This window comes from Oncorhynchus gorbuscha, linkage group LG11 (assembly GCF_021184085.1).
Source record: "Oncorhynchus gorbuscha isolate QuinsamMale2020 ecotype Even-year linkage group LG11, OgorEven_v1.0, whole genome shotgun sequence".
NCBI lineage: Eukaryota > Metazoa > Chordata > Actinopteri > Salmoniformes > Salmonidae > Oncorhynchus > Oncorhynchus gorbuscha.
The window spans coordinates 72,774,378-72,790,465 of record NC_060183.1 but is presented as its reverse complement, the minus strand read 5'-3'; the positions used below and the strand labels follow the sequence as shown (position 1 = coordinate 72,790,465).

General features: G+C 46.7%; 1 protein-coding gene across 3 annotated transcripts in view; it reads left to right on the top strand.

Annotated features, from left to right (window-relative positions):
• The window catches only part of LOC123989409 (ral guanine nucleotide dissociation stimulator-like), a 126,260-nt gene that overhangs the window by 39,878 nt on the left and 70,294 nt on the right, over nt 1-16,088 (top strand). For all 3 annotated transcript variants that reach the window (XM_046290409.1, XM_046290408.1, XM_046290407.1), the window contains exon 2: nt 13,501-13,829. In XM_046290409.1, the coding sequence (XP_046146365.1) occupies nt 13,501-13,829 (329 nt within the window). The remainder of the gene's footprint in view (nt 1-13,500; nt 13,830-16,088) is intronic.

Below are 16,088 nucleotides of genomic sequence, written 5' to 3'. Positions count from 1 at the left end.
TTAGTCGCTCTGGATAAGTGCCTTGCTCAAGGGCACATTGATGAGATTTTTCACCTAGTTGGCTTGAGGATTTGAACCAACAACCTTTTGGTTACTGGCCCATTGCTCTTAACCACTAAGCTACCTGCACAGTCACTCTCCAAGCCTGTCTTGAGGTCATAAAAGCAGATGGTGTTCAACTTCAGGCCCAGTTGTAGCTTTCATACCTCTGGAGTTGTATTGATCCTCGACTGTCTGTATTCAGTGTTTTCCTGGAAACCCAATACCTGCCTTCTCCCATCTGATAGTGTGTGAGTGGTTGTGTAATCGTAGGATATTGAGCCAGTCTGGGTTTGAGAGAGGCTTCCCCAGAATCCTGTAAACACTCTGTCTCCACGTGTCAGTTTCCTTCTACCTACATTCTCCATCAGTCCCTCTCTAATCTCTCCTCCCTCTCTTTTCATCCATTTTCCTCCCTCATTCTCCATCAGTCCCTCTCTAATCTCTCCTCCCTCTCTTTTCATCCATTTTCCTCCCTCATTCTCCATCAGTCCCTCTCTAATCTCTCCTCCCTCTCTTTTCATCCATTTTCCTCCCTCATTACATTTACATTTACATTTAAGTCATTTAGCAGACGCTCTTATCCAGAGCGACTTACAAATTGGTGCATTCACCTTATGACATCCAGTGGAACAGTCACTTTACAATAGTGCATCTAAATCTTAAAGGGGGGGGGGTGAGAGGGATTACTTATCCTATCCTAGGTATTCCTTAAAGAGGTGGGGTTTCAGGTGTCTCCGGAAGGTGGTGATTGACTCCGCTGTCCTGGCGTCGTGAGGGAGTTTGTTCCACCATTGGGGGGCCAGAGCAGCGAACAGTTTTGACTGGGCTGAGCGGGAGCTGTACTTCCTCAGTGGTAGGGAGGCGAGCAGGCCAGAGGTGGATGAACGCAGTGCCCTTGTTTGGGTGTAGGGCCTGATCAGAGCCTGGAGGTACTGAGGTGCCATTCCCCTCACAGCTCCGTAGGCAAGCACCATGGTCTTGTAGCGGATGCGAGCTTCAACTGGAAGCCAGTGGAGAGAACGGAGGAGCGGGGTGACGTGAGAGAACTTGGGAAGGTTGAACACCAGACGGGCTGCGGCGTTCTGGATGAGTTGAAGGGGTTTAATGGCACAGGCAGGGAGCCCAGCCAACAGCGAGTTGCAGTAATCCAGACGGGAGATGACAAGTGCCTGGATTAGGACCTGCGCCGCTTCCTGTGTGAGGCAGGGTCGTACTCTGCGGATGTTGTAGAGCATGAATCTACAGGAACGGGCCACCGCCTTGATGTTGGTTGAGAACGACAGGGTGTTGTCCAGGATCACACCAAGGTTCTTAGCGCTCTGGGAGGAGGACACAATGGAGTTGTCAACCGTGATGGCGAGATCATGGAACGGGCAGTCCTTCCCCGGGAGGAAGAGCAGCTCCGTCTTGCCGAGGTTCAGCTTGAGGTGGTGATCCGTTATCCACACTGATATGTCTGCCAGACATGCAGAGATGCGATTCGCCACCTGGTCATCAGAAGGGGGAAAGGAGAAGATTAGTTGTGTGTCGTCTGCATAGCAATGATAGGAGAGACCATGTGAGGTTATGACAGAGCCAAGTGACTTGGTGTAATCATTCTCCATCAGTCCCTCTCTAATCTCTCCTCCCTCTCTTTTCATCCATTTTCCTCCCTCATTCTCCATGTCCCTCCCTCTTTCTGCCCTTCCTTTTAACCTTCCACTAGGAAATTCAATTAAGATGCTCCCAGCGAAGGCTATCAGATCGATTCCACTCATCTACAGTTGATGATGTCATGCATCCAGCACTACTACTTAATTCCTTGTTATCCTCTGGTCATAAACAATAACATGATGTTCTTCTAGGTCAAAGCACTAAAGCTAAACGTATTTACGTGATTAGACGCCAAAGAGTCCGGGTCGTTAAAACGGCTCAGGGAATGCAGGCCGAGCCGAACTTAACTGATCACAACAAGACAATGGATGAGATTACTCTGCCCTCGGGTTAGAACTGTTGAAAAAGGTATTGAATACCTCAAAAGTAAATCAGGATAAGGCTTTAGTTACAGAAAGATTCGAAGCGTTTTTGAATGGCTTTCAAGGTTCTGCTTTCATTATAAATGCTACGTCATTCTTCTTGTGGTCAGGTCAGCTTTTTGTCATTTCTGTATTGCTTTGATATTTTCAGTTTGAAACTCCTGTGTTAGCTCTTGCAGATTAGGAAAAACAACACTGTTGTTAAGCTTGTTCTAGTATGTTCTATAGGTCATGCCTATAGATAAGGACCCAAATAGCTGAATGTAGTTGTTACCTTATCCTTAGGTCATAGGATCAGGGAGTTAATGGATTGCATATCACAACACATTGACAGCATTACATATTTTTCTAGGTCATATAAATAAAAGGGAACATCTCTAGTTTTGGCTGGTAGTTTTGGTTTTGTGCCGTGGTGGAAAAAGTACCCAATTGTCATACTTGAGTAAAAGTATAGATACCTTTTAATAGAAAGCTCCTCAAGTAAAAGTGAAAGTCAACTGGTAAAATACTATTTGAGTAAAAGTCTAAAAGTATTTGGTTTTAAATATACTTTAGTATCAAAAGTAAATGTAATTGCTAAAGTATACCTAAATATCAGAAGTAAATGTATAAATCATTTAAAATTCCTTATATTAAGCAAAGCACAGTACTTTACACCACTGGTTTTGTGTGTATTCATTGTCGAGTTCTCTCCGATCAGAGGCCTATAGTTCAGACATGACAAACCAAAGCAGAGTCTGCCCGGCACGGAGTCTGATAGAAACAGAGCTCCTTGTGTTGTCGTCACGTCATTGTTGTATTATCGATTGAGGAACACTGAACAGCATTGAATGACAAAAAGGGCTGGACAATAGAAGGGACAGTGATTTAGAGTTGAAAGCGAGAGAGGGGGGGGTTGATTTAGGGCAGTGAAAAGGAGTGAACGCGAGTGCTGCTATAGAGGATAGTAGATGTGAGAGCAGGGTTTGAAGAGGGCAGAATTGCAGAGGGATGTGAATGGAGGCCATATTGTGGTGACAGGGCTCTCTAAAGGGAGACTGAGGCTCAAGCAGTACAGTACTACAGCTGCACATCTGGACCCCATCAGGCCTAGTTCTTTATCTCCCTGTTTTCCCTTTAAACGTCCACCCCCGCAGAGCTCTGGCAGCCAGAGCTAGGTGTTGATTTACGGCCATTGAGAGAACATAATCATTTCAAAAACAAGTTTACGTTACGCTCGATCTGATTATCAGATGGAAAAAGATGACACTTAAGTCTGGGGGAATTTACGGAACAGGGACAAAATATTTGCTAGCAATGTGAAAATGTAAAATAAAGTTTGGTCTTGAAATTCAACCCTGTGGTACCCCTTTTCCCCCTTAGTTGCTTCCAGTCCTCATTCCTCTCCTCCATATTGTCATAGTAAAGTGTGACAGTGTTATTCTTACAGATTCCTGCACAGAGGAATGTGTGTGTGTGACCCAAAACAGAAGACGCAGGCTAGCAGCACACAGTGTTGTCTCCAATATTATCCTATTATCTTACACCTTCCCAGTCATAGCCACAGCAATGAAAGAACTTGACCTTCTTCACCGACACCAAACAAAGGAGGGTGAAACACAAAGACCCAACCTTGGGCTTGCTCCGGTTAGATATCCAATGGCCAGCCTGTGCTGTTTTAAAGGGAGTTCACTTCTGGTGATAGCATTACTCCTCCATGCTAACACTGGTCTAATAAATTGTTTTTGCGTGGGTGTCTTGCAGACAGACTCGCTCCTTTGGTCAGCTACAGATTGACAGTATCAATCCTTTCAAACCTAACTCCCACCGCTAAGAAGACTGATGGTGCCTTTTGGGTGAAATAAATACAGAGAGGATTTTCAGAGAGCCCAACTTTTCAGGTCTCTGAAAACACCCTCTTTTATTTATTCTACATTGCTGAAGTATTGATTTTGAATATTGCGTGCCAAATCATTTTAACTAGCCCAAAATACATAAATGAGGACAAAACAAGAGTTGTCATAACAGACTGAATTAGATCAGTTTCTGCTTTGCTCAGTCCTCCCCCGGTTTGCGTAGGTGTCCACCTGATATTTCATGTGCTGACTCTCACTGCTCTGTTAAAACCAGCAGCAACGTGCCAGAACATACCAGGCCAGATATCCTGCTCCAACTTCGGACCAAAGCACACATTTATTTAATTGTAGGGTAATAATTTCCTTAGGAGATGAAGGGCTAGTGTGTGAGATGGAAAATGAAAAGAAAGTTCAACCCTGTGACCCTTTGTTACTGTAGTACAGGATACATGCGTTCAGTATGTTCCCTCACAAAATAACAGTTTATAATATATATATATGCATCCAGCACTACTTCTTATATATATATTCGAGTTGAGAAGTCATTGAGGATATGATCAAAAGCTTCATATTATTGAAGGACCAAAAGATATGAGATTCAATATTCTTTAGTTTCAAAAGGATACACAAGGGTGTGTGTGTGTGTGTGTGTGTGTGTGTGTGTGTGTGTGTGTGTGTGTGTGTGTGTGTGTGTGTGTGTGTGTGTGTGTGTGTGTGTGTGTGTGTGTGTGTGTGTGTGTGTGTGTGTGTGTGTGTGTGTGTGTGCATTAGAAAGCTAAATCAACCCTTAACACTGCACGGTGAAAGTGATCCAGCTGAAAGTGATCCAGCTGAGGAAGGACAGGAGAGGGGGGGGGGGGGGGGTGTTAAAGCAATGCGCCTAGGGTCCTCACGGGACTTTAGAGATGTCACAGCAGACGCCACCGGCATTAGCCACCAGCATTAGCCACTTCCCCTCTCTATCGCTCTCCTTACTCTCTCTCTGGCCCTCTCCTCCACATATCCTCTGTAGCATTCTCTAAAACCAGGAATTGATTCCATTAATGATACTTTGCCCACCCATACTGTACATTCTACACGTACCTGGATGGATAGTAGGAGGAGTGTCCTTATTATAACCACATTAATACATTATAAACTGAGGGAGTTCGAGCCCTGAATGCGGATTGGCTGACAGCCGTGGTATATCAGACCGTATACCATGGGTATGACAAATATGTATTTTTACTGCTCTAATTATGTTGGTAACCAGTTTTTAATAGCAATAAGTTGTTTGTGTTATATTGACAATATACCACAGCCTAGGGGCGTTGCGACGTACCTAAGAATAGCCCTTAGCCGTGGTATATTGGACATATACCACACCCCCTTGGACCGTAGCTTAATTATAGCAACCATCAAGTCATCCTGAGAGACGTGGCTGAATGAGAAAAGGAGAGAGGAGGGATTGAATGTGGCAGCCGTGGAGGGACTGAAGGTAAGATATAAACAACCGCCCGGGCCGATCAGAGATCTAAGTGGCACATGATATCATCGCTTCACTTCAAGGGCCATCAGGGTTCGCGAGAAGGGGGGTAGAGAGTGACTGTTGGCCACTGAGACATCAGTCTCTGGCAGGGAGGGCTGTTCTGTCCCCGACACACACCCCCTTGTTTGGTTTTTGGTTCAGTCCATTCGTAGGTTGGTGGTAAGTGTAGTAATGTTAGGGTGATGTTGGCAAGAGGCATCCCAAAATGCAATCCCTAACCTTAAGTTAGGATGAAGTTAGCCAGCTAACTTAGATAAATGTTCAGATATAGCTCTTGATAGTTTTCTGGTTCATTAATAAAAGCACAACTTTCATATTGTTTTTTGTTGGGAGTGTTGAGTCAGTTATAGCATTCCAAAATATGAAGTGATTTCACAATAGGAAAGTTAGGGCCAATGACTTGATTCTGTGTTGTGGCACCCCAAAGGACAGAGTATGTGGCTCTAAAATAAATACATACAGTGCCTTCGGAAAGTATTCAGACCTCTTGACTTTTTCCACATTTTGTTAGGTCAGAGCAAAAACCAAGTCATGAGTGAGAAGGAATTGTCTGTAGAGCTCAGAGACAGGATTGTGTCGAGGTACAGATCTGGTTAAGGCTACCAAAATATTTCTGGGGCATTTGAAGGTCCCCAAGAGCACAGTGACCTCCATCATTCTTAAATGGTAGAAGTTTGGAACCACCAAGACTCTTCCTAGAGCTGGCCGCCCGACCAAACTGAGCAATTGGGGGAGAAGGGCTTTGGTCAGGGAGGTGACCAAGAAACCATTGGTCACTCTGACAGAGCTCAAGAGTTCTTCTGTGGAGTTGGGAGAACCTTTCAGAAGGACAACCATCTCTGCAGCACTCCACCAATCAGGCCTTTATGGTAGAGTGGCCAGATGGATGCCACTCCTCAGTACAAGGCACATGCCAGCCTGGAGTTTGCCAAAAGGCACATATAGACTCTCAGACCATGAGAAACAAGATTCTCTGATGAAACCAAGATTGAATACTTTGACCTGAATGCCAAGCATCACTACTGGAGGAAACCTTAAAATCCAATAACATTTTATTGGTCACATACACATGGTTAGCAGATGTTGTGGGAGACTAGCCAGGATCGAGGCAAAGATGAACAGAGCAATGTACTCAATTAAAATCCTGCTCCAGAGCGCTTAGGACCTCAGACTGAGGCAATGGTTCACCTTCCAACAGGACAATGACCCTAAGCACACAGCCAAGACAACGCAAGAGTGGCTTAGGGACAAGTCTCTGAATGTCCTTGAGTGGCACAGCTCGGACTTGAACCTGATCGAACATCTCTGTAGAGACCTGAAAATAGCTGTGCAGCGACGCTCCCCATCCAATCTGACAGAGCTTGAGAGGATCTGCAGAGAAGAATGGGAGAAACTCCCCAAATACAGGTGTGCCAAGCTTGTAGCATCACACCCAAGAAGACTATGCTGTAATCGCTGCCAAAAGTACTTCAAACAAGGAACTGAGTAAAGGGTCTGAATCCTTATGTAAATGTGATATTTTATAATTTTGCAATCATTTCTTAATGTGTTTTTGCTTCATCGTTATGGATTATTGTGTGTAGATTGATGAGGGAAAAAAACGTTTTAGAATAAGGCTGTAACGTAACAAAATAGGGAAAAAGTCAAGGGGTCTGAATACTTTCTGAAGGCTCCATATATAAACAAAATGTTTCTCAATAAACTAAGTCTTTTGACAATGTTATGATAACATTCATATGGTCTTTTCCACCACCAGTGCAGTCACATTTGTTGCAAGCTGTTTTCTGTATAGTTTGGGAAGGTTTTTATCCTGTTTTCTTTCCAGTGCTATTTGGTCTGCAAGTGCAGGAATTTGTGTGCCTGTGTGTAGGAAACTGGGTACTTGAGCTGATGAACACTCTTAAGAAACACACAAACATCTGCACACACACACACACACACACAAACAATTTTAGACTAATGGAGATTACACTCAGTGTGTGTGTGCATACTTGTGTGTTCTATGAGTGTTCGTGTTACGTGCACAAGCCCCATTGTGGTTATGCTTCCAGATTACATTGAGGGAAAGGAACCAGGTGAAGCTTGGAGTGAATAGGAACTTTAGAGGGAAGAGAAAGAAAGAGAGAGGTGGACAGAGAAGAGAGTCTATTTCCAGATGTGTCTTACAGAGGGAGAGCAGAGATAATTAGGGAGTGGAAGAGAAGGAGAGGAGAAAAGAGGGAGCGAGGGAGCGAGGGAGTGAGTGGTCAAAACACAGCTGTCTGGCTTTCTAGACTTTCAGGAACATTGCAACAACAAGGGAAATCCGTATAGCTTCCTTATTGAAACACTTCCTCACAGGAAGTTAATACTCTAGCAGCATTTTGTTATTTACATTTGGTGGATTGCATCATGGGCTAAAACTCAACCAAACATACACTAGTGGTTCGTATTGGCACATAAAGAAAGTTTGCTCAGTGTCAACATGGATCCTTTCATGTGTCCATTACACCACCCTGTTGCATGTTGCTACCCATCCATTCACCATCCGTCTGTCCCTTCGTGTTTTTTCCTTTAAGTCCAGAGGAAGGATGTCATCCCTCTCTCTTGCCCTAGTACAGGACACACACACACCACTTGTCAGTGCTGATGAGGTAGACAAATGCAGACAGGCATAAGAGATTCTCATTACTAGAGCCGTGTGTGTGTGTGTGTGTGTGTGTGTGTGTGTGTGTGTGTGTGTGTGTGTGTGTGTGTGTGTGTGTGTGTGTGTGTGTGTGTGTGTGTGTGTGTGTGTGTGTGGTCCCGTCTTCCCATCTCACCCCCCTCTTTTAAGTCCCCGCAGAGCAGAGAGAAGTGCCTAAACTTCAAGCCTCCACTTGTAACCCCCTGGGAAGTCTGTGTGTGTGTGAGAGAGAAAGAGAAACCTTCCTGGAATAGGCCACAATAACCCCCAGAATGGTCTCGCATCAGCACAACTTTGTCTTAGTACCACACACACACACTGATTATACAGTACACATGCACAAAGGTCCTTATTCCCTTTAGTTAATGTCCTGTCCCCCTTACTTCTCCCTCTCACCTTCTTTCTCTCTCCCTTTGTCCCCCCACCATCTCTCTCCCCCTCTCGATGGCGGCAGGCTGAGATGGCCTGTGGAGCGCCAGTGGAATGTCTATCTGTAAATAATAATAATGAGAGGAACCACACAAAAGAGACGGAGAGATTGAGAGATAATGTCCAAGTAATCCAAACGCTTTCAGGGTTGTCAGTTTGTTGTAGTTACTAAGGAAAGTCAGTTGGTCATTGTGAAAAATGTTCTGTGTGTTTCTGTGGTGCTGTGTGTGAGTAAGCCAATTCCAAGCTAACTGTGGGGTCCTAGCGATCTGGTGTCTCACCCACTGGAGCCTGTTGATTGACAACCGTTTCTTCATGTGCCTTTTCTTTGCCTGCAGTGGGTGTGTTTGTTTGTATGCAGGATCTCCCTTGTGTTGTCATAGTGACGTCCTAAACAGACCATACATGTATGTGTAGGTAAGTGTAACCAGCTGTGGGTGTATCCTCACTGCATACATCCTATTCTGAAAGCAGTTGAAGCTCTTGACATACTCTCATATCCGGTACTCACACACAGTCAGGGGAAGATCTGACTGTAGGCACGTAAGGTACTTCACACACACATACAGACCCCTGTCTCCTGAACTAGGAAAGTCCCCTGACGGTTACTGCTATGTGTGTTAGACAGGAGGTTGGGATTAATACCATCCAATACGGAGCACTGGGCAATAACTTCTAACAGGTAACCGACATGGTTATGGAGACGAGGGGTGTTTTATGACCCTACTGTCACACCAAGGGTAGACACACTGACATTTGGAACTTAGGAACCACCTTAAACATGCCAAAATGGAACGATCCATCTACTGTGGAGTGTGGACAGCCAGCAACAGATTAGAGGAAATAAATTTAATAACAGGCAGATAGCTGCTTTTCAGAACAACGTTCTCTCAGACACACACACGCGTTTTGTTCTTCTGTCCTCATGGGGACCTAAAATTGATTTCCATTCAAAATCCTATTTTCCCTAACATTAACCATAACCATAACCCTAAACCCAACCCCAATTCCTAAGCTTAAAATAGCCCTTGTCCTCATGGGGACATGGGGAAATGTACCCACGAGGGGGAATTTTCCTTGTTTTACTATCCTTGTGGGGACTTTGGGGGATTTTAGGTCACCACAGGGCTAGATGAACAAGACCACACACTGGAGTTGACAACTCTAACTCTCTGTGGAGTCAAAGTTATCTGGTGTGTGTTAGGTGACATGCCAGAACAGCCAGACAGGCCGGGGCCGGGACCAGACTACAGGGCAGACAGCCAGACAGGCCGGGACCAGTCTACAGGGCTGATAGACAGACAGACAGACAGACAGACAGCCAGGCCGGGACTAGACTACAGGGCTGATAGATAGACAGGCTGGGGCCGGGAACAGACTACAGGGCAGACAGCCAGACATGCCGGGGCCGGGACCAGACTACAGGGCAGACAGCCAGACAGGCCGGGACCAGACTACAGGGCTGATAGACAGACAGACAAACAGCCAGGCCGTGACTAGACTACAGGGCAGATAGACAGGCCGGGCCGGGAACAGACTACAGGGCAGACAGCCAGACAGGCCGGGACCAGACTACAGGGCAGACAGCCAGACAGGCCGGGACCAGACTACAGGGCAGACAGCCAGACAGGCCGGGACCAGACTACAGGGCAGACAGCCAGACAGGCCGGGACCAGACTACAGAGCTGATAGGGAGGCAAGCAGGCAAAACAACAACAATGCAGCATCTGTGTCCGCTCTCCTTGAGCGATTTACATTCCCTCACCCTGGCATACACTTTTGTGTTTTTTTCTTATCCCCCTCATGTGGAAGAGGCTCGCTCTCTCTCTCTCTCTCTCTCTCTCTCTCTCTCTCTCTCTCTCTCTCTCTCTCTCTTTGTTCTTGAAATAATTTTACAATGGTACTGTGTATCATTATTTGAGTATAGTTTGTTTATCGACATGTCTGTAGACATTTGTCGTATGGACATCATGAAGATTCTATTGTCATCTGACATCAAAGTTGACATTGTCGTAAGGAAGAAGTATAAACACAAAAGACAGCCTCTGCATGACATCAGCAACCCGATGCTCCAAACAGCAGACTTTATATATTTCAACACCAATAAACCCATCTGTTTAAAAATGATTTCGGTAATTGTCAACCAAGCAGCAAGCCGGGCAACTAAAAGCAATTTTCGAAACAATGTTTTTGTTCGTTGTTAACTAACTGGCTAACCAGTTTAAATAATGACCAGCGTCTTCACTCTCTCTCTCCCTCTAGCTGACAGCGTCTTAACTCTCTCTCTCCCTCTAGCAGACAGCATCTTCACTCTCTCTCCCTCTAGCTGACAGCGTCTTAACTCTCTCTCTCCCTCTAGCAGACAGCATCTTCACTCTCTCTACCTCTAGCTGACAGCGTCTTCACTCTCTCTCTCCCTCTAGCTGACAGCGTCTTCACTCTCTCTCCCTCTAGCTGACAGCGTCTTCACTCTCTCTCTCTCCCTCTAGCTGACAGCGTCTTCACTCTCTCTCCCTCTAGCTGACAGCGTCTTCACTCTCTCTCTCTCCCTCTAGCTGACAGCGTCTTCACTCTCTCTCTCCCTCTAGCTGACGGCGTCTTCACTCTCTCTCTCTCTCCCTCTAGCTGACGGCGTCTTCACTCTCTCTCTCTCCCTCTAGCTGACGGCGTCTTCACTCTCTCTCTCTCCCTCTAGCTGACGGCGTCTTCACTCTCTCTCTCCCTCTAGCTGACAACATCTCACTTTAGCTACTTTTTTATTTATTATCACAGGAAAATAAACCCACAACCACATTATAGCTCGCAAGGTAATGGTGAGCTTACAGAAAATAACATTACTCCCACAGTGTGACCAAATAAAAGTAGGTCATTCTATCAGAGAATACTCCTGCATCATCTTGTCACAGGAGGATTTGGTCTGGTTGCTGTGGCAGTCTGTGGCAGTCTGTGGCAGTCTCTGGCAGTCCAGTAACCGCGACAACAGACGTTGAGTCAGTCTCATAGACTTCAACTTTTTTCATGTCTGCGCATCAAGAAAACTGACAGTCGCAGCGACTTTTTACAGACATTCCACCGGAGTATAAATGAAATGTCGTTGTCACATTCTCATTGTCTACAGACATGTCTTTATACCAAGTATAAACTGGCCTTAACATATCAAATTCTCCCAATCAAAGTCTTGAATAAAGACTATGGTTAGTTTATTAGTAAAATTGTTACTGCTTGGCTAGAATAAAAGGATAAGATTGCCCATCTTCACTTTAGCATGTGAGATAAGTTCTGACCCATATAATAGCTCAAGGAGCGTATTAGTCATGAGACTGACTGTTTATATAGTCATAGACACCACAGCAGGATAACATCTGGTCTAAGATCAGCCCCTTGGCTGACACTGATACTGCATGTGCAACACAGCACAAGCTCACGTTTGGGTAAATATTTATACAACATGTTTTATGATCTATAATATCATCCAGAAGAGTTTCAGTCCGGCTCAAAACTTCCTCAACACGACCCAGAAAGGGAACGCAGGCTGTTTGCCTTCAACTTCAGACTGTTGACCCATCCGATTGCGTGGGTGTCCCCTATCCGTGGTTTAATGAAATTGCATAGTTGAATAGAGTGTCTTGGCAGTGGCTTTTGACATTGTGAGCAAAACTTTCCATTGTGAAAAGGGACAACGGCACAGTCAATCAGTGCAACCTCAGATAAATGCAATCATCAATTTATTTAAACCATTTTTGAAGTGCCGTGAAACAAGTGCTGTGCTGGAAAGCCTGAAGCACTAGCAGCTACTTTAACAACTGGACTATTTTAAAAATATCACCCAGTGTGTCAGCAGGCAGTCATAATGTCCATCCTCTACAGCACAGCTGTTCGGTCCTCACTCTGTTTACGTCTGTCCGTTTCTGCTATCAGGCCTTATCCACATCCGGTTTGCCATCTGATAAGAAGGCCGTGCTCTGTGCTGTGCCCTGTGTTGTGTTGTGCTGGCGAGGCGAGCAGCTGGCCGAGGAACCAAAAACTACTGGGAACATGTCGTGGCATAACGCTGCGTGCCAGAATAGTTTTTGGCCTGAGACTAAGGGGCTAGTTCAATTTGGAGTGTTATTGCGTTGGACTCTGATCTAAAAATAACCCATATTGAACAAGTGGGTCACAGGATGATGGAGTGAGTATTGTTTGGCCAGACTGGTATGGGTGTTAGTGCAACAAATCAACAGAAGGAGAGGGACCAAAGGCGTTGTGATGGTCTGTCACTGGGAAATGGAGTTGTTATAGCCTAGACCAGGGGCAAATCAAATCAATTCCTTCTAAAACTGTCACGCAATAATACCAATAACATGTGGCGGGGAATACTCCAATACTGTATTACACAGCAAAAGTCTATTAATCAACGGTTATGTATTGTATTACACAGCAAAAGTCTATTAATCAACGGTTATGTATTGTATTACACAGCAAAAGTCTATTAATCAACGGTTATGTATTGTATTACACAGCAAAAGTCTATTAATCAACGGTTATGTATTGTATTACACAGCAAAAGTCTATTAATCAACGGTTATGTATTGTATTACACAGCAAAAGTCTATTAATCAACGGTTATGTATTGTATTACACAGCAAAAGTCTATTAATCAACGGTTATGTATTGTATTACACAGCAAAAGTCTATTAATCAACGGTTATGTATTGTATTACACAGCAAAAGTCTAATCAATGTTTATGTACTGTATTACACAGCAATAGTCTATTAATCAATGGTTATGTACTGTATTACACAGCAATAGTCTATTAATCAATGGTTCTATGTATTGCATCGTTCAATGTGTAACTAAAGTAAAAGCCAGCTCCAATCTTTTAGAGAAAAAGCTAAATTAGTATGGACCAAGCTTCATTTGGTTTTCACGTGTGTCATAGCCCCTGGAAGTAAAAAAGATTGAGTATCTAACCCTCTCTCTCTCTCTTGCCCTCTGTCTTTCAGAATACGACCCAGGAGATCGGTGAGGAGGTAGAGGACGGGGCGGTGTACACCATCACCCTGCGGAAGGTTCAGATGCTCCACCACCACCATCCTGGCCATTACAGTGGCGGCAGCGGGGCTAGTAAGGGCCAGCGCTGGCTGGGTGTAGAGACTGACGCGGCCCTCAGCCTGTACGAGACGTGCAAGGTGCGCACCATCAAGGCAGGCACGCTGGAGAAGCTGGTGGAGTACATGGTTCGGGGCAACGATTCCACCTACGTCACCATCTTCCTCTGCACCTACCGCTCCTTCACCTCCACTAAGCAGGTCCTGGACCTACTGCTCAACAGGTGAGTAGAGGGAGGGTGGAGAGACAGAGGGCGGGATAGATGGATGAATTGACAGATGGATCCATCGGTTGATTGGTGGAAGAATTATAGATGGATAGAAAAGCTGGATGGATGGAAATACACATAAATGACAGGATGGGTGGGTGGGTGAGTGGGTGGGTGGAGGATAGGATGGATGGTGGGTGGAGGAGAGGATGGATGGATGGGTGATTGGAGGAGAGAATGGATGGGTGGGTGGAGGAGAGGATGTATGGATGGGTGGGTGGATGATGGATGGGTGGATGGATGGAGGAATGGGTGGGTGGGTGGGTAGAGGATGGGTGGTCGGGTGGGTGGGTGGAGGAGAGGGTGGTTGGGTGGGTGGAGAGAGGATGGATGGATGGATGGATGGATGGATGGGAGGGTGGGTGGGTGGGAGGATGGATGGGAGGGGATGGATGGGTGGAGGAGGGAATGGATGGATGGGTGGGTGGATGGGTGGGTGGATGAGAGGATGGATGGGAGGGTGGATGGGTGGAGGTCGGGTGGGTGGAATGGATGGATGGGTGGGTGGATGGATGGAGGAATGGGTGGGTGGGTGGGTGGAGGAGAGGATGGGTGGTCGGGTGGGTGGGTGGAGGAGATGGAGGGTGGTTGGAGGATGGATGGATGGAGGAGAGGATGGATGGATGGATGAGAGGATGGATGGATGGATGGGTGATTGGAGGAGAGAATGGATGGATGGGTGGGTGGAGGAGAGGATGTATGGATGGGTGGGTGGATGATGGATGGGTGGATGGATGGATGGAGGAATGGGTGGGTGGGTGTATGGTGGGTGGGTGGGTGGGTGGAGGATGGAGGATGGGTGGTCGGGTGGGTGGGTGGAGGAGGAGGGTGGTTGGGTGGGTGGAGGAGAGGATGGATGGATGGATGGATGGATGGATGGATGGGAGGGTGGATGGGTGGAGGAGGGAATGGATGGATGGGTGGGTGGATGGGTGGGTGGATGAGAGGATGGATGGGAGGGTGGATGGGTGGAGGATGGAATGGATGGATGGATGGATGGGAGGGTGGATGGATGGGTGGATGAGAGGATGGGTGGGTCGTTGGAGATACACATAAATGACTGGATGGGTGTTTGGAGGAGAGGATTAGTGGGTGGATGAGAGGATGGATGGGTGGATGGATAAATGGGTGGGTGTATGGATGGAGGAGAGAATGGGTGGATGAGGGATGGATGGATGGATGGATGGATGGATGGATGGATGGATGGGTGGGTGGGTGGATGAGAGGATGAAAAATATGGGTGGATGGAGATACACATAAATTACTTGATGAATTGATGGGTGGATGAGAGAATGGATGGATGGGTGGGTGGGTGGGTGGGTGGAGGAGAGGATGGATGGATGGGTGATTGGAGGAGAGAATGGATGGGTGGGTGGAGGAGAAGATGTATGGATGGGTGGGTGGATGGTGGATGGATGGAGGAATGGGTGGGTGGGTGGGTGGGTGGATGAGAGGATGGGTGGGAGGGTGGATGGGTGGAGGAGAGGATGGGTGGTCGGGTGGGTGGGTGGAGGAGAGGGTGGTTGGGTGGGTGGAGGAGAGGATGGATGGATGGATGAGAGGATGGATGGGAGGGTGGATGGGTGGAGGAGGGAATGGATGGATGGGTGGGTGGATGGGTGGGTGGATGAGAGGATGGATGGGAGGGTGGATGGGTGGAGGAGGGAATGGATGGATGGATGGATGGATGGATGGATGGATGGATGGATGGATGGGAGGGTGGGTGGGTGGGTGGATGAGAGGATGAAAAATATGGGTGGATGGAGATACACATAAATGACTTGATGAATTGATGGGTGGATGAGAGAATGGGTGGGTGGGTGGGTGGAGGAGAGGATGGATGGGTGGGTGGAGGAGAGGATGTATGGATGGGTGGGTGGATGGTGGATGGATGGAGGAATGGGTGGGTGGGTGGGTGGGTGGAGGAGAGGATGGGTGGTCGGGTGGGTGGGTGGAGGAGAGGGTGGTTGGGTGGGTGGAGGAGAGGATGGATGGATGGATGAGAGGATGGATGGGAGGGTGGATGGGTGGAGGAGGGAATGGATGGATGGGTGGGTGGATGGGTGGGTGGATGAGAGGATGGATGGGAGGGTGGATGGGTGGAGGAGGGAATGGATGGATGGATGGATGGATGGGAGGGTGGGTGGGTGGGTGGGTGGATGAGAGGATGAAAAATATGGGTGGATGGAGATACACATAAATGACTTGATGAAT